The following is a 24802-nucleotide window of genomic DNA, read 5'->3' as shown; positions in this document are numbered from 1 at the left end:
CACGTGATATTCTCCTTCAATCATAACTATTTATTTACTGGTTAGTTTAGGACGGTAAAAGCCTGTGTGTGGCCAACGGTTATTGTCTGCTGCTGGACAAAGGTACATTTGCTTCTTTGATCTACTCCGGACTTTTCTTTCCCGTTTAGTAGGTTGGCCATAGCATAAAGCGTTGATTTCCCCAAATTCCGATCAGAGATTCTGGTATCATTGTCGGTTAGGGTCGTCAGTTTCTTATTCAGGAGTTTAGTAAGCATTTCAACATACCACTTTCCAGTGTCACCCCTCGACAAACGCCAGGAATTGTAGGGTTATTTTTGCCTTGCATTGTGTTCTACAATATGGAGCGAATAATGGTAAAGAAATGTGAAATAAAACACATTCATTGAACTCTGAATAATTGTGGAAGGAACGTTTTAATTGTTTCAATGCATTCATGAACACTGTTGTTTTAACGTAGAAATAAAGGAATTTGTTGGAATGTTACTTTCTGGTCTACCAGTGGTCAACCAGTGAATCTACGCAGGTGTCTTTGGGTAGTACAGTCGGGTGGAACCGAACGAAGGAGGTAGAAGAAGAACATATTGACGTTATGATCACATGACTACATAAGTATGGGGGGCGAGAACCGAAGAAGCAAAATGGCTGATGACGATCCGTGGAAATTGTGTGAAGACGGTTGTTTAAATGTAGATACTGATTCGAAGAGTATTATTTATCACCCTAATTTAAATATTATACTGGTTTCAACAAAAACGTCAGAAGTTCATGTAGTCGACGTGAATTCAGGCGTGATTTTACAGAAGAGTTCTTTATCAGGTATGTCACACGTTGACTGTGAAAGCAGTCGAAGGCAATATCTTATTCAGTAACTATGTGTAAAGTGGTAATTCTGATGTTGCGTAACAGGATTATATAGGTTTAGCGGAAGTACAGAAGTAATTTATTTCCTGCATAGTTTGTAGACATAAGCATGTTCAGTCATTCCATTTGTAAATATTCTCTCTGTGACTCATTTAAAAAAAGGGTATTATTTGTAATGATTCGCTTACATTAAACTGCATGATTTCATATTGTCACCAGAAATATGTACCACTTGTCTGTGTCATTACTCGCAAGGGGTTTAGATGAAATAGCTTTCATAAATATTTTGCACATTTTCAGTTTTGTCTTTTTGCTGAACAAGTCAGAGGATTTTAGTGTATAAGACATGGTGTTACTTAACATTTATATAATCTGTAACATTTATTATGTCAATGACATTGAAGATATTTTATACTTCTTGTTGTGAATATTTTTACTATATTTTGTACCAGGATCTGTTATATGTAGATGTAATTTTGTGCTGTGAAATGGTTTGGAAAATTTTGAGTGTTTCTGTAATACAGAATTATACACTCTGATAACATATTGTGAATTGAAGTATTCAGTGCATCTGCATCGCTACAAAATTCAGCCTCATACTGTGACTGGTTTTCAGTATTGTTTTTTATTTTACACTTTATAGAATGAAAGAATGCTTTCTGAACATCTGAGAGCAGTAACTTGATATGAAATTAATCTAGATTTTCCAGGGGTTGTGACAGTGTTTGGTTCAGTACACCACAGTTCTGTTTGTTGGAAACTATTGTCTGAAGTATATTTGATATGTGTAGTGTGTTTCTCCTATCTTCAGGAGATTGGTTTGCCAGTCAAGTGACTGGTAATTGTAGTATTTTTTTTACTTTGAAATTAGTGACAGTTATCAGAATTGCTGTACTTGCATGTTAACTATTAAGTGACTGAGGTGCTGTGGTGTAACTCAAAACTAAGACCACTTAAGAATTTCTTGCTGTGTATCAATAATCTCTTGCCTGTAGCTGGGAGTAATGATTCTAGAAATACTGCGCATATTAATTTGAGGGTGTGGCTAGAATGTATGAGTGAGTTCTGCACACAACTATGAAAAATGTTGATATCAGCTTGAGTCCAGAAAAGCCTCCTTTCTAAGTGATGACATACTTTTTCTTTAAGACATGGTGGTATTATCTACTGCAAATGTTGTTTTGCATCTATTTCTGCCATTTGCAGAGAGTTCAGGGTCAGTCCAGCTGACTTTCCAGCAAGCAGGGCTGTGGAGTTGGTGCTAAAATCTCTGACTCCGACTCCTTCATGAAAGCCAATATGTATTATTAATAAGGGTAAACCTACTAAAATAGTAAATGGCACCATAAGAGAGTTCATCACCACCACATGAATCATCAGCCTACTTTTTAGACTTATAACCTATGTTTAAATATACGTCTAAAGGTTATTGCAGAAATTGGTTGATTTGTAGACAGTTTGTATTCCTAAGGTACCGGAGCCAAAGTTACAAAGTATAATTCTCACACCATGTGGCTCAACGAGTCATTGAATCTCGCGTGAGACTGTCGACGGCTCACACGGTATAGAAATTGTTCTTAAGATTTTATATCGAGGTTGGAGTCCGTACATTTTTACCAACTCCGACTCCACCTAAAATTGCTTCCGACTCCATGACTCTGACTCCACAGCCCTGCCAGCAAGACATCTTCTGTCAACATTTTCTCATTCTGTGTTCCTTCAGTGCTATTTACAGATGAAACAGTCTTCATCAGGAATGGTATAATGAATTTGCACAATTACTTGTGGGCAGAGGAAAATCCTCATGCTTTTGTTCAATGTAGACAAAAACAATACTTAGTCTTTAATATGTAGGCAGACACTGTTGACATTGTTTAGGTAGGTCCCAATGTTTAGTCACAAAGAGTAACAGTTAATGCGTATTAGAAAATGATATTTCAGCATTACATTTTCAGAATTCTTGGACCACATGTATTCTGCCTGATGATTGGTTGATGAGGGCATACTGAATGGCCCCTGCTTTAAACAAAGTCAATTTTTATCTCTGGGCACACTGAAAAGCTCTGATTTATGCATCTCCAGTAAATGACATAGCAACTCTTTGACAGTGAGTTGCCCTGATTTGGAAAGGAGGATTTTCTGGGTCCATGTTGATATGGCTGTCTTCTGGGTTGTATTGCCATGTATTCTGGTAGAAGTGTATCAACATTCCATCATCAGGGTGATGAGTAACTTGTCACCCTAATGATGGAGGCAGCAAGGACTGTTGAAACATTGGTAAACTACCTGACTACATGGCACTACAACTTCGAAGACAGGCATCTCAAAATTTATGTTGGTGGGAAGTGAACTGACAGAATTTACAGCTGGGTCAACTACTATGAAAATTTCCTACAAAGACTGTCATATATCCTTCATTATAAATAGATGCTTACATATCCCATTGAATTAAATACAGTAGATGAAGTGATGTACAGGCAGTGGTTAACAACAGACAGATCAACATCAGAAACTATTACTCATTCAGTGGAAGACTTTTTTGACAATTTCTTTGAAGAATAGTGCATTCTGCTGCATATTTATATATAGCAACACACATGACAACTTTCCAAAATTAACTCAAGTTAGTCCTCAACTTAATTGAGTATATTGTTCTGTGTGACTTTACTGACATTTATTCTTTTATTCTGCAGTATGAAGTTAACTCATTTAACTGGAATTATGCCCAAGCTGCAATTCACCCTTTTGTGATTTATTTCAAGAATGGAGACTGCACTTTGAACAACACTAACTGTGTGCTAATTTCAGACTATATCATGATGAGAAGGTTTCTTCTCTGATGAATCTGATGTTTAGAACAAAAATAGGAGTTTTATCTGTCAGTATTTTCATGAGAAGAATTTGGTATTACTGTTGAATGTCATTTTTATGAAACTTCCATGGAAAATGTCTATGTGTAGCTGGAACACTTAAGCAGCTAGATGCACATGCTAGCTTACAGTGAATGACCACATGCGCTTCAAATAATTACTCCTCTCTAGTCACATAACTGTTATATAAACAACATATATTAAAATGTACAATTTTGAGTAAATAACATTTCTGCGGTACAATGAGGATGAACACCTTGTGCCAAAGTAATTCTGCAATGCAAAGATGAATGTATAGTCAAAGTCTGATAAGCACAGGATGACTGAAAAGTCATGCAGCCCATTCCTTACACATGAAATGCACAGCTCAGTAGTTTGTTTGTTCTTTTGGTGTGTGTTTGGGCTGTGTTTTTATACATTCTCCCTCAAAATGCCCCCAGATTTAGAAATCTGGTGGTGATTGGTCTGGTGATCAAGGGGGTCAGAAGTTTTGAGAAATAATTGAACCTCCAAAGAACTTACTCAACATTTACATTGTTGAATTTGCTGTATGCACTGTTACCCCATCTTGCTGAAACTAGTAGTCTTTAAAAAAATGTTGCTTGAAGTTGCCTCATCAATACAAGTGAAGTGGCTCTTCAGAGTAAATTGCATCACAAAACCCAATCTCATTGCAGGCCTGACTTGATATTTGCATATGCTTTATATAATACTTGCATACATTGTATTTTTTTTTTCAAAAGCATGAAAATACTGCATTTTATGAATTACATGGTCAGATTTGAACACTTTGAAAACATAATTGTGCTGAATGTATTGGTGTAATAGGTCATTTAAAAGGGCATTTTATTAGCTTGAAATAAGTATGAAATTAGCTCTATTTCATATCGGGCAGAAGTTGTGATACTTATTTTTTGACAACTTGTGCCAAGAAATTGAGTTGTTTTACAGTTTTGGATATCTTCTCTCAAAAATGTAGTGGCCACGAAGCAGAAAAGTTAGCAGGAATAAGTTATCTTTATTGGGACTTCATTAAAAACAACAACAACAACAATTGTGGAAGTGTCAAGCTGAAAATATCTCTTTTCTTTGTTGATTTGTTGTGGAATGTCACTGTTACTTTGTATAACTTAATTCTTTAAAAGATTTTGGTTATATAATCTTAATATATTATACTTCTGTAATTTGGTCATCATGTGTATCCCACTAAGTACATAATGTTAAGGAGTTTCTGTAAAATACACATCTTTTATAATTTGTGCATAAAACACAGATTTCCAGAGTAGCACTAGTATAATACCAATACATATTATCAGAAGTGTTGTTTAAGCTACTTTGATTATTATATTTTCATGTAGCAGATCTAAGTTTGATTTACAGTTCCTTGGCCTCACATTCCTTCTTGTGCATAGATCGCAGACAAGTGTCATACATAAGCACAAGATACCTTTAAATGTTATCTATACCAGTTCATGTTCTTGTTTATAGTTTATAGTTATCAACTTGCAATAATCATGTACATTTTTTCAGGTTATTGTCTTCGTTTTTGAAGCAGTAGTCATGTTCTTAGTACTACTACTACTACTACTACTATGGCGTAACAGCCCAAAATCGAGCCCTAGCCTCCTCGTTCTTAGTACTACTACGACACAATTACAGAGCCTTTCAGCTATACTGTTCGCTACTATAATCTTGAGACTTGCAAGGAATGCAGGAAGTCTGAAGCATTAAAGCATAGCAGACACTATCTTTCCTCCCCCCCTCCTTCACCCCACTTCCTCACTGTGCAAGTCTCAAGATTACAGTTGCAAACAGTAGGTGTATCATTAGGTTTAAGAAAGTTTGTGAAGACATTCATGGTATGTTTAAAAAGTAATTTGTTAATGTAATGGACTAAGTATAATACTGAGGTTATAGCTATGATAAGGCAGTTGGTTGAACAGGATACCTACCTGTTTTTTAGCCTGATCTCTTCTGAATATGAATAATAGTTGTCAATTTTAAGGCATATTCCAGAACAGTACTTTCAAATAGGTGTGTCCACCAGCATCCTTTATCTCTTCACAAACCATAATTATTTCTCCACCTCATTTTGCACTATATAACCTTGTCAGTTAATACAGCATCTTTAAATAATGTAGGGAACAATCTTTAGTTGTAGATGTTGATTATCTTATTCATCAATTCACATTTAAGTAGCTCATATGTTACAGTAGATATTTATGTTTCAGGAAAAGGAGAAGGTATTCTCCATGGCCTGTACCTACCTTGTCATGATAAGATACTTTTCACCGATGGGAAAGGAATTGGTGTCCGAAGAGATTATAATGGTGTTCTATTGTTGGATACCATCCTGCAGACACCTGTCACCAAGCCAGATGATGTTGTGAAGTTGGAGTTGTTGCTGTCAGAGGTAGTTTATAACTTATGTACAGCATGTGAAATTGCGTTACCTTTTTTACTAGCATATTCTATAGTATAGATTGCGTTGGGATATGGTCGTTGTTGTGCTTATGAGGACTTTGTTGATTTGTCTCATGATTCCTACTTGTGAAACTGAATGTGATTAGATCTCTTTGGTTCCCTCTGGAACCAATTTTATTATTGAATTGACCATAATCAGTTTCCGTCATCCTCGGTGGACTAGTGATTAGCGTGCTCGCCACTGGACTGGATTTTAAGAAATAGTAAGATTTGAGGTTTTCACAGCGGTGAGTTATGAAGATTTCTGTCTTCTGGGTAGTTGCGCTGTGTAGTCTGGTCGATGTTAACCAACGATTCAGAGGTCATACTGCCTCCGTCATCAGGGCCCTGAAGACAGAAATCTTTAAGAAATAGTGTTTGAGGGTGTGGACTGGATTCATGTAGCTGAGGATAGGTTGCAGTGGTTAGCTCATTGAATGTAAGAATGAACCTTTGGGTTTATTAAAGGGTGAGGGAATTTCTTTACTAGCTGAGTGACTGTTGGCTTCTCGATAAGGAACCTGCACCTGTTATGATTAGAATAATAAACCTTTGCATTTCATGAAAGGTGGGGAATTTCATGACTATCTAGGATGTCAGCTTCAGCATCTCAAGAAGAATCCTGATTGGGGTCATCTTTTGAGTGATCTAACTAACTAACTAACTAGATGGCTTACTGAACCCGAAGGTTCATCACCGAATTAACCAAAGCCCTCCTCCAGACCCTGTCCTGGGCCAACAAAATCCAGTCTCCTTCAACTCCTATCTCCCATACATCCGCCTGACATTATCCTCCCATCTACGTCTAGGTCTCCCCAGAGGTCTCTTCCCCTCAGGTTTCCCAACCAGTACCCGGTGCACACCTTGTCCCATCCATGCGCGCTACATGCCCCGCCCATCTCATTCTTCTCGACTTAATCACCCTGACAATACTGGGAGAGGAGTACAGATTTTTAAGTTTGTCATTATGCAGTTTTCTCCATGTCCCATCGTCTTCTCTCCTAGGTCCAAATATCCTCCTCAACACCCGATTCTCAAACACCTGCAATCTATGTTCCTCCCTCTGAGTGAGAGACCATGTCTTGCACCCATACAACACAACAGGCAAGATTATTGTTTTGTATACTTTAATTTTCAGGTTCTTAGAAATCAGACTGGAAGACAAAATATTTTGAACTGAGAAGTAGCAAGCATTTCCAGAATTTAATCTCCTCCTAACTTCCTCATGAGTGTCATTTTGATTTGTTATTGTTATTCCCAGATATTTGAACTTTGTAACCCTTTCAAAGGATTTATTAGCCACCCTAAGATAATTTTGCCCGCTTGTCTGCTGACGACGAGATACTAACATCTACTTAGTTTTTTCTGAATTTACTTCTAGCCCCACCTGTCTACTACATGTTTTGAGTGATGTGATATAATAGTAAGAATTTCTTCCTTTCAACAGGCAATCTTACTGCAACACAGTCTGAGGTGTGTTGAACTACCAGGGGTTGATCATACAGCAGAAGTTCTGCAGGAGCTTGGGAACAAAATCAAGGAAGGACAGGGAAAGCCAAAGAAAGGGACCAAAGCTCAGAAGGTTAAATTAACTATTACTATAGTGTGCCTTATAAAAGTGCATATAATGCATAGTGTTATTTTTTTTTTCTTAATGCAACAGATGTGTATCCCATAAGTATCATGCCTTAAAATTGTCGGCTTTTTGTTAATATAAAATTGCTCATGTCACATTCAAATAGGGAAAACAGTTTCTCAGCCACAAACCAATTTGTTTTTTTAATAATAATTGTAGTCCATTTAAATACAGATTTGTTAGATTGCATTTGTATTTTGTTTGGAAGACTAGCAATTCTTCCATATTAAATATTTAATTATGTGCACTAATAATAATGATATGTTATTGTGATCTTAGTATTTGTTTCTTCTGACATTGGATGCAGTTTTTTCCATCACAGGTTTTAATTCTAATCGTTTACCGTAAACATTAATTTTATAACATTGGTTTTTTACAGTATAACATCCCTGTAATAGAATTCAAAGTGTCAGATTTGTGGCTGTCTTTGTTATATAGAAATCCTATATGGAAGTCATACAAAATTTGACGTAGTGGAATAATTTATTTTAACACCACGTCGTTTGTTACTTCTGGGAAGAGTTCACAACTTGTTCTCCAGTGGTTCACTTTTTTGTAGCCTTTCGTACTTATTTAGTATAAAAAATGTTTATAATATCACTAGTACCACCGTGTCCTCATTCCATACCATTTATCAACTTTTTAAATGCTCCTGAGTGTTACATTGTAGACACATCATGCCGACACAGAGTCCACCCCAGTTTGCACCTTTAACATCCTGCCATCAAGAGTAACCAGAATTTGGCTTTGAGAAGGACCTCTTCATCCACACTTTTGTGTGTGACAAAATGTACAAGAACTTGGCAGCTGTCCAAAAGTTGGAGTTTTGAATGGATTTTGATAAAAATACCAGTTAATGACTTATTCTATGACACCGACAATATGGCGCTGTATGAGTGGAAATTCCCATCTTGTACTGAGCTTGAGATTGAGTAGGAGCTATACCACCTTTCCCCCTAAGTGCCTGCGTGGTGCATAATGGGATAGCTTTTTACTAGTGGAAATTACACTTAGAAAGATGAAAATAAATTGTATAACAATTTATAATAATTTCTTGTCTTTCAATCCAGGGATTCTCATTCTTGGCCAGACCTTGGGTCACATTCACCCTTTCTAATTGACGTGGGTTGCGAAGTCATACATTAGGGCATTTTATTGAAATGCGGGTTATTTGACACTGACTTAGTTGAGTAATCAGATTATCAGGTTTTGTTTGTTTTGTAATTCATATGCATCCCTTTAAATGTCCATCAGAGTAGCTCACGGCCATATACTGATAACATTAGCAAGACTTGTTTCTGTACAGGATGCATTGTCATTGATTGAGAACCTGTGGATTAAAGAATTTACAGGAAAATATAAGTCATCATTTTCCCCCCAGAACATCTTAATTTTTCTGGAATAGTGTTTAAAGATTAGAGAATAGAGAACTAGATATTTCTCAATAATCTCTCTGGGTAAAGAAAAGGAACATATGCACAGGAAAGACAATTATAAAATTTTGTTGACCTGTGGAATAAATTATGATTAATAATATTTGCAGATTAACATACAGTTCAATCCAAAAACCTGTTGCCAAAGGAGGAAGTGGGGCAGTAACATATCTGACTATTGTATTTTCTTGGACATGTTGTTTTGTCTATTAATATAAAACATATTTTATAAGCTGGCTGTGCTTCCACCATCTTGTTAAACCATACAATCTATTCAATTGGTTCCACTGTTAAACGCTAATCTCAATCCCTAGACGTGGTGCTGTAACCAAATACAAGTCTATATTCACATTGTGATTATTTTTTTTTAATGGACCCCAGCTTATTAAGGTGGCGACTGACTTGTAACATTTGCCTGTAATGTAACATTCGCGGTGAGCATGTTACATTACACCACAACTGGTGTGGCGTATCGAATGCTCGTTTTGAACGCTCGGCTCGACCGTGCTCATGTGTGCTCCATTCATTTCATTCAATATGTCGGACGTGGAGGTTGTGTTATCTTTGTTTCATTTAATACGCTACTCTTATCTAAAGAACTCGTGAAAGCTCGTACGACGCCGCTCGACTGACTGACTGACTTGTAATGTAACACTCAAAGGGATTCGCGAAAAAACCGACAACACGATGGAGCGCCCGCGAGCGTGAGCGGCTCACATCGAGCGGCTCCGTTCGCTGTCTTCACTTGTGTAATGCTCGATTTGTAACACGTTACATTACAGGCAAATGTTACAAGTCAGTCGCCACCTTTAGGTTGTGCGACTTCATCTAATCACAAAAGTAGAGCCAGCTTCTGAAATTGTGTTTTTTTTTATTGAAGGAAAATGTCAAAGAATATTCATCATTTTAATCACACACCTTCGTCAAAAACCTTTAGACAACATCTGATTGTAATTCAGAGGTGTAAGATTTAATATTCTGGCTGGTGACTAGCTATTCTGACTTATGGCATTTTGTTGTTTTACTCAGATTCTCCAGGCAAACATAGGATAATACCATGAAAGTAGGCTGGCTGGCTGACTGACTTTGCTCGATTGGTTCCAGTTTAACCTACAAAAAATATTGATTATGAATAACCTATGAGGTTGTGACTGTGATGTTGAATAACCTAGAACCAAAAATAAATATGTTTTAAAATTATTTTGTTTTTACTCATGTAACTTGTTTGATTTTTAGACTTCAAGTTATTTTGTTTACTCGCTGTTTGCTATTGTTTATAAAACCTTTATTTAATTTTTGTTTGCTTTTTTCGCATGGCTGTTTTTATTTGAGTAGTTATTTATTATTCATTCAGTTCTATTTGGGAATTTACTTGCAGTGGAATTCAATATGTCTGGAGCTCCCTCACTGTGCTCTGAAACTTGTATGTGCTGGGATGGTTCAGGAGTTGAAGCGTCAGAACCGTCATATACCAGCATTATCAATAGCATCAGCCATAAATGAGCGACTGAATTGCCTGCTGCCAACATTTTCCAGCGAGGGAGTACCAGCTGATAGAGCTCTCATGTTCAGTGAAGCAGCTCGCAGGGACACCTTCATCAAGTGGCCACATATGAACTACAAGTATGTAACTGTTGAATTTCATTGTATTGTACATGCACTTCTTTTAAAATAATGTGGTTTCATAATTATTGTATATGTGTACTGTATAGTACAGTGATTATCAGCTCATTGTTTGTTGCCTTTATTTCTTGTAGTCTGTGATTTAATTAATCATAATATATGTTGTAATGTAAGAGCATGATACTTACATTTTACATTTTAACCTTTGCTTGCGTATGAACGTACAAATTCGTTAGGCATTTAAATTAAAATATCAGAGGATGTCGGTGCACTGTACGGGCGGCTGTAAGGTTAATTTCTGCAGCTCATAACTTTGTAATTAATAATGATAGCGTAATGAGGTTTGTACTATTCTGTTGTGGAAAGTTTTCTGTGTGTGTGGAGATCCGGCAACCCTGTTGAAAATCCCTTCAGCGACTACCTGGGAGTCTAAAAATAAACACCCTCCCTCAGTGGAGAAACTTTCAAGCACATAGCTGATCAAACCAACAGATATGCTCAGCAGGAAATTCCTAAAAGTGCCCATCCTCTCACATTTCGATCTAGGATTAAGAAGTGGCAAGATGTCACAGTAGACGAAATTTACGTGGACTTATTAGTGTAGTGAGTGTGCTGGTAGGGTTGTGTATGTATGGCTGTTTGAAGGACTACCACACAAAACTCAAATTCTGATCCACTTGCTCCAATTGGTCACACACAGGGTGCTCATCTTAAAAGGTAAGATTACAAAACCATCTTTTAAGAGGATTTCAGTGAAAAATTCATAATTATATCTCATATATGTAAGACTTGAGGTTCTCACAGCGGTGAGTATGAAGATTTCTGTCTTCTGGGTTATTGCGCTGTGTAGTCTGGTCGATGTTAACCAACGTTTCAGAGGTCATACTGCCTCCGTCATCAGGGCGATGAATATGCCAATAGGGTGTGAGGAGTTGGATTTTATAGGCAGGGAAGTGAAAGGTGTAGCCTGCCCCGAGCCAATGGGAGCAGGTATGGGGGTGGACCAATGGTAGCACATGGGCGAGAGTGGGAGAGGGAGAGAAAGTAGAGAGAGAAAGGTGAGTTTAGTTGTATGGATAAAGGCCCTGAAAGGGGCCGAGTTAGTGGTCTGGTTGGTTCTGGCGGCCAGAACCAACCAGACCACTAACTTGGTTGGTTAACATCGACCAGACTACACAGCGCAATAACCCGGAAGACAGAAATCTTCATATCTCATATAGTTCAAAAGTTATGGAAAAAAAGTATTTTACAGCAAAATTTAAATGGACATTTAAAAGAAACCACCGCCATCATAGCAAAACAGCGGTAAATGCGGGGTATTTAAAAATTCCGCGGCAACGGGTTAATGTTATGTGCATGATCAGGAATTGGTAAATTCTGAGATCCAGATCATTTTGGCTTGTAGAAATTATTATAGCACATAGATTTTTTTTTTGTGGGTGGTAGGGATGTTGTAGCCCTGATTGGTTTAAAATCTTTAATTCTAAATCTTATTTTCCAGTCTGTTGTCAGAAATATAGATGACTATGAGCTCTAGACCAGATTTGTTGAGAACATTTGTTTCTGAGATACCAGAATTAACCTACCTTTCATGACTGTGTATATGAATGTTGGTATTGTCTTTCTAACATACTGCATCTAACATTTGGTTAGTATGTAACATTCCATTTTTGTAATAATATATGTTTTATATGCTCTTTACATCAAACCTTGATGGATCTCCCAGTCTGGCCTACTTTAGTGCATTGATATAGGATTTGGTACATGCCAGGGACGTTCAGACCCAAATCATCCTTGACCGGCCCTGAGCATGCGTGTATTTTTCTTTCATATAATGTGGGCAGTTTTGATGTTATATTTTGCTAGAATGGTCTAGCGGTTAGAACGCTGGCCTCTTAATCTTGGGGTCTCGGGTTCGATTCCTGGCGGAGCCCGAATTTATAACTTGTGTTGGGCAAGGCCGTGGTCTAGGCAACACGGAGTTTTTCTCCGTGGCATCCCAACAATTACTCCATTCACACACAGAAGAAGGCAATGGCAAACCACTTCTGGATCATCTGCCAAGAACGTATATGAACAGGTCCCAGTCCGATGGAAGGATCCTGTTCATATGGACCTGTCGTCACACAGAACACTAAATAATAATAATAATAATAGTACAGCTATACCAGTAGGCTTTTCCTCTTTTAATCTTGGCTTCTGTTTTGGTCGTAGACCTCGCCTGATATCCTTGTAGTTGTACACGTTTTTGCTGAATTACATTCTTCAGATGTTGAATTTCTTGCTCGAGACTTTCAGTTTCACAAAGTGTTCTGGCACATTGTACTAGAGTAGTTAGTACAGTCCATTTCTGTGCCTGATGGCGTTCAGACCTTGTGTGGAGGTATAGATCCGTGTGTGTGGCTTTTCTGTATACCGAGTGTCCTATTGATGACGAAGATATTTCTCGAAATGTTTGTTCTTACACCTTTTGACCACCTGACAGCCAGAGAAGAATTTGTCATGTTTAGTCGCAGCGGAAGCTCCAGATCATACATTCTGTTTTTGACTGTCATTACAGAACAAAGAATAATAACTTTGCAACTTTCGTTATTATATAAGCCGTCTAAAATAATTATGGTATATGAGCAGTGTTGAAATAATCAGGAAGCTTTGCTTATGTGTTTGTGCAAAAATACATTAAACACATTTTTTTAAATAGTTTTTCCTACTGCTGCTTCAGAAGGTGAATTGTTATTCTGTATAACTTTAAGCAGCCTACATTTAAAAGGAAAGTCGTGTGTGTTGCTATATTTTTATGAAGCAGATAAAATTTTATAAGGCAAGAATTTATTTTGTTTTAGGTGGGCTTTACCAGACCAAATGGCACAAGCAGGGTTTTACCACCAGCCCAATTCTACAGGGGATGACCGTGCTATGTGTTTCACATGCAATGTTTGCCTTGTTTGCTGGGAGCCAACAGATGAACCGTGGTAAGTGACATTGGGATTTGAAACATGAAGCATTAATAACTCTGAATATTTAATTTGTAGCTTAGATGCGTCATGTTTGTGTTGAACTAAGTAAGTATTTATTATTCCAGTCTATACACAAACTTAATTTAAAAATGTTGTTGTTAAAATTATAGCGCTTTTCATCGTATTACGATGTTACATTTATTCGGCACTTATTATTAACGACATGTTTCGATGCTATTATTGCATCATCTTCAGGTTTTTATCGTTATTTATATCTTTATATTATATATTTAGTCTTATCTTTCTCACTCCTCCAGGGCACATTAAGCACCATGTAAGCTGATGGACAAGAAAGAAAAGTAGTAAAGCAGTGTAGTGTGCGGGGAATTGACTACAAATACTATAATTTAATCAGTTACACAAGAATTCATTAACATTTTTAGCCCTTCATACCTTTTAAGTTTTTGATCTCAGAAATTTTAACAGTGGAATAAATGTGAGTTATTGTTGATCGGGAAACAGAGTTTGCAACTCATCATATAAAATTATTGTACAAAATTATATGCATATTTGGTTCATAACATTTTCATCAGCTGTACTTGCGGTTTTGCTTCCAAAGCTGTTTATGGTCGTGGCCCAAAAATGTGCTTTTGATCTACAGTTTGTGAACCTGTAGTCTAGGAGAAGAAAGTCCGCATTGTAGAATGTACTCTTTTCCTTTGTCAGTGACTGCCTGCTTGCATAAAGCAAGCCTTAACATTTTGTTTGAGATTGAGATATTGTTCAAAACATTGAGGATGCTAATTATTGTTTGTTGTTTTCATATCTCTGTGATATTAGTATTGTGTCATATGTAGTTAGAAGTTAGGAGATTGGAAGATTATGCATTTCAGCTGTTTTCAGACATTATGAATACCCATTAGAATTAACTTTTTTCCCCAAATAAGTTCTTATTATATGGAGGTTGCACTGTAATTTACACTTATTCATCTCTTTGTAAGAGCCATCATATTCCATGCTTTGAGAATGATGCATTGGACAGAAACTTTCTCTTGAAGGTGTTTCAGAAGAGACAAGTTCTTTAATGATCAGAATCTTGTATCTGCACCAAAATGTTATATTTTGTATGTATTGAACAGTGTGCTGTTTGAGATAATACAAATTGACATGAAACCAGTAGTGCTTCTTTCAGCATGGAAAGTTAAGAAAAAGTACTGCAATTTAATATACTCATGAACTTCGGTTAAATTTTATTGGAATTAATATGAGTAGGTGCCTGGACATTGTTTATAACTCAAAAACATTAAGTATTGTTAAGTATAAAGGTACAATTTGGCTGCACGCGACAGAGACAAGCGACTGAGGCGGGGGACAGACACATCGCAGCTTGTCCCCACACACTACTGAGGTGGCGACCGAGACATGTGGCAAAGTGTTTGTTTTCTTTGTTTTGTTGAGACATACGTGCACATATTCTGTGAAAAATGAGTACACAAATGCTTCTAAAAAGGTTACTTGAAGAATAAGAAGAAGATGATGATGTGTTGCTGTGTTATTTGTTGCGAAAGAAACAAAGAAAACCTATGAGTTCAATATTCAAAACCAGACGTGAAGAAGGTTCTTTCTGTCGGTGGTCGGTTTTCTGCTACTAATTCTACCAATTGCTCATCTTGGTCACCAGTAAATTTAATTTCTGCCATTATTTTACTCAACAACACACGTGCTGCCTGAGCCCGTCGCGAGACACTACTGGTCCGAGAGCGGTCCCCTGTGCTTTGTCTCGCGCTCGTAATTGTACTTCATACGATTGTACAGAGAGCAGACAGGAAGCGACCAGTCTCTGTCTCGTAACTCTGTCGCTTGTCTCTGTCGCGTGCAGCCAAATTGTACCTTAAGTTCTTTTACATGTCAGTAAGGAAACTGAGCTAGGCTTTGGATTAGATGGAATTAACTACACAAGTCTGTGATGAAATGAAATGTATGATAAAGTCATAATGTTGTTGTAGGTAAGAAATTCTTTGTAGGTAGAAAGCACTTTCTTAAATATTCTTACTATAATATGCCATCCACTTTATGCAAATACAGTTTTTTGCCGGTGTCTCACATGAGATTAAAATTATGGAGAAACGAAGAAATTTTGTAGTGCTGAGTACAGTAATCACACGTAAGGACTGCTGATAGTACTACTGTTTCTTTACTGTGTCACTCAGGTCTGAACATGAGCGCCACTCTCCATCTTGTCCTTTTGTGAAGGGCGAGTACACTCAGAATGTTCCTCTCTCAGTGACATATGCAGCATCCCCTGCCATATCATTTGGGGATCAGGGTGAAGAAGTAGCTTGCATCGGAACTTCATCAGTTCCTGAACTAGTTGCTACAGCTACGCAGCATGGTCTTGTGGCAATATGGAATATCTCTAGGCAGTTGAAGGTATGTTGCATCAGTTCATATAAATTACATGTTAAAACATTAGTGAAGACCTTGTTAATGTAATTGTATAATAACGAATGTGTTCAGTTAAATTTCTCTGTCATAAATTACTAGTCTTCTAATGTTCTGGTAACATTTTGGTGAAAAAATAATTGCTAGGAAAGTAAATGTTGATTGGTTTTGATAATAATAATGATTTTGTTCTTGGTTCCAAGAATATAATTAAAAAAATGTAAAATGTTGTACAACTTTACTGTACATATGAACAGTGTACATTACTGTCATTTCTGAGAGATATTTGTAATTTCATACAAATTTGGTTTTGAGCAGAAGGAAGTATGTTTTTATATTACACCGTCTGACCCTGCAATAACGAGGTCACAACCTCAGGACAGCATCGGTTATAGTGATATCAGACAGCGGGAAGCATGGCCTGAAAAGAGTGATGATGCTTTTGGTTCAGAAGTTCCTTCCTCCGATATTGTGGAGATACCTCTATCTGATATTGCAGTTGGTAAGTAAACACTTTACAATGCAGTACAAATTCTGTTGTAACAAATTTATCCATTCAAAGATAATTTTGGGCACCCGGTTGATTGTTACCCTTGGTCTTGCAGTATGGTAGTAGAACCTTCTTTGACTTACTGGCCAAAATATTACGTGTAGATATTCCACAATTTATTTGGAAAATAGAGTTTTATTTTTCACTTTCTTCACTTTTTTCTTGTTAGCGAAAGCTCATTTGGTAGTGTTCTTACTTATGGTCTCTGATCTGTTTATTTTATTTGTTCCATTCTTCACATTTGAAAATGATAGGAGTGCAGTTGGTTTCTCAGTGTGTTATGACCAAAATTAAATTATTAGTACATAACACCATTTCAGAATGTTGTAGACAATCATACCAGTAATTCCATTTTCTTGTGCAAAGGTTAGTTTTATTCTTCAATAGTGCAGAGCCCCCCTCCACAGAGTTTGTGTGTGTAATTGTTTGTAAAATTTGACATGAACGCAGGTTGGCTGCAACATAAGTAAGCTCTTTCTTAATTTTACAATCTTTTATTGACCATTCACTTGTTTCACAGATTTGTCAGTTATGGTAAAGAACAGTTGAATTAGTTAATATTGCCAGTAAATAATCCATAAATAAAAATAATCGTTACTAGTATGAATTATGAAGTTGAAGGTCCATTTATATATCTTCAGTAAATTTTAATATTGAAGTGAGAAGAGGCATGTACAGCATTTATGAAGATGGTTGTCTTATGAGTTGTTGCACCCTGTAGTCGGGTAGAAGTTTGTAGGTAAACAGCAGACTACAGGGCACCACAACTTGGAAGAGTGCCATCTTTATACTCACCACCACGAGAACCTCAAATCATAATGCAATTTTTAAGTTTAAAATATTGTGGTCCTTTTGCGTTATCTCCCTGCCACTTTCTGTTTCTTCCTGTGGCTCTACAACCCAGTGTGGGTTTTGGCCGCCTCCTTTTGGAGGTTTCTTATCATTTTTAGACATTGGTAGGGACTTCTTGGACGAGTGATCAGCCCATCACAAGGCCTCTACCAAAGACATGGGTGAGAAATGGCGTTGAATTTTGATTACAATACATCTCATTCATGCTCGTAAAATTCTTTTACATGCTATAAATTCTTGACATGGGACTGCCAGTATTATTTCCCCTCTGAAGGAAGTCGTGCTGCTGATTTTTATCACCCTTAAAAAATCCATTGACCAGGGGTCCAGTGGCAAGCATTGCTACCACTAGACCGCCAAAGGTGACATCTCCCTGCAACAAAAATGTTCTTATATTTTCATAGTTTTGTACCCCTCCCCCCATTTCCAGCCATCAACTTGTAGCAATGTTTAGTTATAGTGGTGTTTGTCAATAAGAACAGAGTTGCATCAGTGTTGTGTTAGGTTTTATCTTAGGTTAGGCCATCTTTGTTTTATCATAGAGGTATATCTTTTACTACCATAACCACAGCATGATTAACCTGAGTTATGTTTTTATTATAGAAGCTTGCAAAGAAATAACAGAGATTGTCTATAAAATTGCTTTGTGGGTAGATATTCATTCCTTTTGTTCTAAAGAGAGTGCAGTTTGAAGTAATAATACATGCACTGTTGTTTAAAAATGTTGCGAACATAATTAGTTTTTCATATTTCAGAAAATTTATTGGGACCTCCGCTAGGCTGTCAAGACATGGAATTAACAGCAGTGTCTATAATGGGCAGTCCTCACCAACAGAAGAGTCAGCGGCATCTGAGAAAGAAAATTACAAAACCAATTCAAAGTGGCAGTAATGTAGCAATTCGGCCTTGCCTGGTTGGGGGTATTAGTGTTAGTCCTTCTGCAGTATCCAGTCAAAGAACTAACTTAGACCTTGTGTGGGGAGGAAGTAGCGATGTCATTAACTCTCCAATGGTACGAGCCTTGAATGACGTGAATGAAGCTAGTAACCGTGAATCTGCTGCATTGGATATCATGAAAGTCCGTGAGGGTGAATCTAGTTGTAACAGTGATCACAGGTCATCCAACAATGCTGTGACAGTGGACCGAAAGAAATCATTATTTCTTGTTGTGTATGATTTCCATTATCATAACCACATAAGAGATGAGTGTGGAGAAAGTAAAGATGATGGTAATGGGGGAAAGAATAATCCAGGTCTTGCCGGAAACAGTGCAAAGAAAGTTGGGTCTGGCACAGGAACGAGCGCTTCTTGCTCTGGAACAAGACAGGAGAATAACAACATGTACCCGGAAATATTCCTTTCAAAATTTCTCTATGATGTACCAGTTATTGAGGATATGGACACAGATATTGTTATGGCTCCACCTGAGTGTTTAGTAGATGGGTTAGAATTCCCTGCAGCCTCATCTTCTGGAGGTATCTATCCACCACCAGTCGCAGTTGCAGCTCCATCAGGTGGAGGAGTAACATACGATTCTTCATCAGTCAATGTGACATTTTCTGCCATAAATGGGGGCATCAATATGTCCAGTTTTCCCTCCACCTCGGATAGTAGCCCGCCAGTGATGATAAAAGTTAATCGTGAGTCCAAGAAAGATAGCTGTGTTGGTAGTAATAAGACCAGTGTGGATAGTATCACTAGTTGCCAGCTTACAAAACAACATGATCCAGTTGTAGTGCAGTGTATTGCGTTACCTGATGTGTACAAAGAGATGAGAAATCTGTCCATTTTGGGAATCTATCCTACTAAGGATGGTGGTCACCTGCTTGTAGTGCTAGGTTCTGCAGACTGTGATAGTAACGATAGTTATAATTCAGTTTCTGGTTATCATAGTATAATGTCTGTGCCACTAAATTCAAAGCACGAAGGAAACATGATGTTCGAGTGCAGTGATAATGACAGTGATATGGATATTGACGTGGATGACGTAGCAGGAAACATGGGACTTGCAACTAACGTGAAAACCACGTCTGTGTCAGAGGGCAAACCTGTTGAACAGCATCCTAGACAAAACTTTGGTTTCTTTCATGATGGTGATATATTTCAGGAAGGTTTAAAAATGCTAGACAATAGTGACTGCAAAAGGACAGACGCATTGTGTAAAGGGAGCGTGCTACTAGTGTACGCCCTCAACTTTGAAGGTGACGTAGTGAAACTGGATGAGACGCCTGTGAAGGTGAGGAACTTCGGTATATATGGGGAGTGTCCTGTGGAAGTGACTCTTCTCCCTCTGCTAGAGAAGGAAGATAACGGCGATTCTTGCAGTAATCTTCTGACCCTTGTAAAAGGATGTCCACAAGGAATGGCAGTATTGGTTTGCAGAGATGGTATTTTGAGGATTATTGACTTGTCAACTTTGAAAACAGTATCCCAGGCTGTGCCAGAGAAGAAAGGCACTAAATTTGTGTCTGCTACATATTGTAATAGTGAGTAATGTTTTGTACAATACTATACACAAAATGGGAAAGGATAGTAATGTAAATATATAGGTGATGCTAGTGTTGGAGACTGTAAATTTTACCTTTTGTTTAAAATGGTGAAATTTGGTCTCCCACTCTGAGGGAAGAATCTGGTCTGAGAATAAAATATGAAACTGGGGAAAATAATTGGAACTGAGAAAAGCAAGTAGGATATAGGATTAACGTTCATAACATGGAACTTTGTAATCCATATTCTGTTCATTTATTGTTAGGGTGATTAGCCCATTGGAGACAAAGCTTGTCTAAATTATATTTAAAAATTGCGTGTAGCTCAAAGAAAGCACTGCACTTCACAACAGAGGCCATTTAGGCAATGCTGCTTACAAAATAATCACTGTTTATTTTGTGAATGTGAAACCTATAAATACACACAGTGGGAAAAATGTGAAGTTACTGATTATTAAAGCAGGTGGTGCATGTAGTTACAACTTGGATTTCGAAGGTTAAATCAAGGAGAATGTTATGGGTGGAATGTGTAATTTGTATGGTGGGAATGAAATGTGCATTCAAAATCTTTGTTAGAAAACTTCAAAGGATGAAACTGCTTAGATTGAAGGATCTGACGGTGTGTGAAGATGTGGACTGGATGGGATTTAATGGCAAATTTTTGGGAACATTGTAGTTAAAAAGTGCAGTGGTTGAATGTTCTTGCACTTAAATTACAATAATCGCTCTTTTTCGTATGCTGTTTGGGGAATTTATATTTTTCTTCCCATACCAGTACATCATGATGATGGTTCTTTTAGGTTGATATAATGAAACTGTTTATATACTTGAGTATTTAAGATTGATGTAATTAAACTATGTATTTTCTTTTTCCCAGGCTTGGAGAGGCTTTGTGCCTGTACAGACAAAGGTTCATTACATTTCTTTATGCTTAATGATGACAGCAGTGTGGAGGAGAGAGAGGAAGATTGCCTCAGCCATGTGAATGACTTCTGTATGTCAGTATCTTCACATAATCTCAATTACCAACAGAACAGTAGTGTTGGATCACCACTGCCAACTAGTAATAATGAAGTTCCTGATACTATTCATGAACCCTTTAACACTGTAGGTGCATCCAGAAGTACTCTCTTGCCCAATGGCAATGCAAATTCAAGGTAATTACAAATAGATAGTCGTCTGTTATTTATTACATGCCACATTTTTATATATTTTTGCATAAAAAGCAGATGGAAAATATGTTGTTTCTTTATGTTTTTTAAGCCATATTATTGCTTCACCATTACCATTAAATTTCAAGTGATTCTTACTTTGGCATACAAATGCAGACATAAGAGATTCATCCATGTTGATTTTGAAGGTTATTAATTAAATCTAGTGAATCGCATAAATTAATCTCAGTAATACCATGCAAATACAATTTATTAATGTAAGTATTTTAACTCCTTACACAGTATTTGAAATATGAATCAATGGTTGCTTTTGCTTTGTGATACTTTGACATATGACAGTGTTCCACTTCTGTTACATAACATTTTTGGCAGCTGTTCCATGATAACACCTTATTAATCATGCCCATCATGTGTGTAAGTTCTACCTGGTATGAAAAAATAACTTTTGTTCTTCCTCCTTTTTGTCAGCAGAATGGACTGCTCCTTTGTCACAGATTCAATAATTTTGTTGTGAATAGACCACATCTTCTGCCATTCCTCCCGATATATATATATCCTTCATAATATCTCTGTCATTCCTACATAATCTTTACATATATTTTTTTTCTTCATTTGCATTTGTCCTGCATTTGTAGGGTCCGCGTTTTACCTCTCTTGGAGGTTTATGATTGATCTGTTTTTGGGACATTGGTAGAACTCCTTGCATGAGTGATCAGCCCTATCTGCTAGGCTTCCACCTATACAAACACAGAAAGACGCAGATAAATATCCATGCCTTGAGTGGGACTCGAACCCATGGTCACAGCGGCCAGGCGCACGAGGTCCATGCCTCAGACCGCGTGACCACTGCGCCGGCCAACCTTTACATATAATATGTTATTATTAAATAACATACAGAACTAATATCTATAGAATATTTATTTCCAGCATCTTGCTGTTTAGTGACACCATTAGCATTACAGATATGGAACAAAATGTAAACATAATGAAGTGGTGATATTTATGCGAATTATTATGTATCTTTGCAGTAGTGATCAGTTGTTGGTTAACAAGCCAGCATTAGGTATGCCAGAACTGCATTTGCTTCATGAACTGACAAAATATGAGAACTTATCCCCATGCTACGCTGCTACTGTTCCACCATGTTGGAGTGAGATGATGCAGGCTCAGAAGCAGCGACGTCATCCACAACATTTGCAACAGGGGGATGATCTTCAGCACACTAGAAGCTGGAGATTGCAGAATGATGCGTAAGTGTTAATGTCTCTGGAATGAGTTTGTTGGTTAACTGTCTTCAGCTGCTGAGGTTATGTGCCATTAAGTGCCATTATAAATAGATAAGGCATTGGAGGAAGCACTTGTCACTTATTTTAACCCCTTGTCTGGCAAAATCTTCTTCTAAGGTGCAAGAGCCCGAAGTCGAGCCTTGGCCTCCTCCCATGTGGGAGGTTTCTTTCTCTTTGAAGTGTACATTTATGAGTAGTGGGTGACAAGCCCAATGCCTCTGCATAATTTCTACTCAATCCTGATTTGTCTGCTAGAGCTGTCTAGTAGTGAATCAGGAGAGGCTTGGGTGAGATATGGCCGCTGAATTTTGCTTATGAAAGATCTTGTTCATGCTCATAAGGTTCTTTTACATGCTGTAAATCTGCCACGTGGGACCGCCAGCTTTACGTCCCCTCCGAAGGAAGTTGTGCTATGGATTTTTATCACCCTTAAAAATCCATCTACCTCGGCCAGGTTTGAACCCGCATATCTTGGGTTCAGTGGCGAGCATGCTATCCACTAGTCCACAGAGCTCGCCCTTGTATGGCAAAATGGACATCTAAATCCTGCTATAGACTGGCAAGACATTTTAAAAACAGAGTCACAGTGTTTTTATATTGATAAAATGGAATATGGTTGATATTACTCTATGGAATGATGATTTATTTTTGATTTCCATGTTTTTATAGTTCAAAAACTGTTCTAGGAAAGTCAGTAGCGCTTGGAGACTAATCTTGCACCTTCAACATGATATTGCACTAAATATAGGAGATGGTGGACTGAGCCTTAGTATGATTTTATGCCACTATCACCTAAAAGGGATTGACGAATGTCGTAAATTCTTAGGCATTTTCATTATGCACCTGGATTTGAAGAGGTTACCTTGTGGGTACAAGACACACAAGTTAATTGCTGTGCTAAGTAGTATAGCTGGAAGGAGAGGGAAAATTTGTAGTGGTAGAAGAATAGATAGCGAATCACTGGAGATTTATTTTAGCGTGTAATAACTGTCTTGCGAGCTCTTCTGTACTCTGCCTGTCCACAGTGGTTAGAAGCTATATTTCTGAAGTAGGAATACCAGTGATGTGTTTTTGATAGTTTTAACCACAAATTAAAGTTCATTTCAAGAGAATGGAATCAAGTTAGATTTTGCATTTGAAGTGTGCAGCATGTAGTCTGTACATGATGTTTAGAAATCCAACTGTTGTTACTCAGAACAAGACAATGCGCAAATAACCTGAAATGGAGGACAACATTTTTTCTCTCCTAATATGAGACTTGAAAAACTGATGTCTTGTTAAAGTTTGAAATATTAAATTTTTGAAACTTTATTATGATAGTTTATGATGTAGTGTATGCTGACATTCACACCCTACTGTGCTGTAGACATAACAAGTGAGAAAGACAAATATATCTGAATATATCAGCAGCCACAAGCTATCATATGTTTGCCTGCAGTATAACCAAAAGCAGTGAAATAGAAATATGTCTCAGTGTTAATAGACACGACTTACCACAAGTTTGCTTGAAATAACACTGAAGCTGAGAATAAAAGTGGTATGAGAGAGGGAAATTCATACTAACTGTATGAACGTAATGAGTTAAAAATGGTTTTTCTATGCAGAGATGTTTCTTAGTAGATGAGTCTTATTAGATTTTTAGTTCTCTTCCATTTGGATAAACATAGTATATGGGCAAAATGCCAATTAGTTTAACTATAATAAATTATTCTCTGGCTGCCAGCTGTGTAGTAAGGTGGCTTAATGAATAAAATGCCAACGATTTGAGAACCATCTTCATCCTCATCCTCATGGTACCGTAGGTCTGCAGTACCCTATGGAGAATTTATTATACATAGTCGCTGTGAAACGTTCGGATCATACAAGTTATTCAACTCTTTAGCACGTGGTACTACTGCCCTGTAAATAATTAATCGCTGCCATATTTTGTGTCATAATTTCTTTCAAAATCTTAAGATCAAGGTGTAAGATTTACAGAAATTTTGTTTAAAAAGTTGCTTTATGAAAAATATCACTCTCTACCTGTCCTAAAAATTAAAACATTTTTCTGAAAAACTCAGTACACCTTATATTGTGCTTGTTTCTCCAGACTAATAGGCGACGCATATTCACACCCAGGAAAGTGATACCCATAGTTTTATGCTGATTGTTCATTTATTAAATTCTGT

At 37.3% G+C, this 24802-nt stretch overlaps 1 protein-coding gene across 2 annotated transcripts in view; it reads left to right on the top strand.

Moving 5' to 3' along the window:
* The first annotated feature begins 207 nt into the window (after positions 1–207).
* The window catches only part of Bruce (BIR repeat containing ubiquitin-conjugating enzyme), a 101952-nt gene continuing 77357 nt past the window's right edge, over positions 208–24802 (top strand). Inside the window, exons 1-11 of one of the 2 annotated variants that reach the window (XM_087348367.1) lie at positions 208–356; positions 503–819; positions 5966–6147; positions 7645–7779; positions 10645–10889; positions 13733–13861; positions 16057–16276; positions 16607–16790; positions 18446–20176; positions 21054–21333; positions 22377–22598. In XM_087348367.1, the coding sequence (XP_087204493.1) occupies positions 615–819; positions 5966–6147; positions 7645–7779; positions 10645–10889; positions 13733–13861; positions 16057–16276; positions 16607–16790; positions 18446–20176; positions 21054–21333; positions 22377–22598 (3533 nt within the window). In that variant the 5' untranslated portion in view covers positions 208–356; positions 503–614. Of the gene's footprint in view, positions 820–5965; positions 6148–7644; positions 7780–10644; positions 10890–13732; positions 13862–16056; positions 16277–16606; positions 16791–18445; positions 20177–21053; positions 21334–22376; positions 22599–24802 lie in introns of both variants that reach the window. The other variant, XM_087348368.1, reaches the window with a different exon arrangement.

The sequence above is a fragment of the Zootermopsis nevadensis genome, unplaced genomic scaffold (genome assembly GCF_977971745.1).
Source record: "Zootermopsis nevadensis isolate Lab colony 2312 unplaced genomic scaffold, Znev_1.0 Znev_ptg000013l, whole genome shotgun sequence".
Classification (NCBI taxonomy): domain Eukaryota; kingdom Metazoa; phylum Arthropoda; class Insecta; order Blattodea; family Termopsidae; genus Zootermopsis; species Zootermopsis nevadensis.
This window is presented reverse-complemented; position numbering and strand designations above follow the sequence as displayed.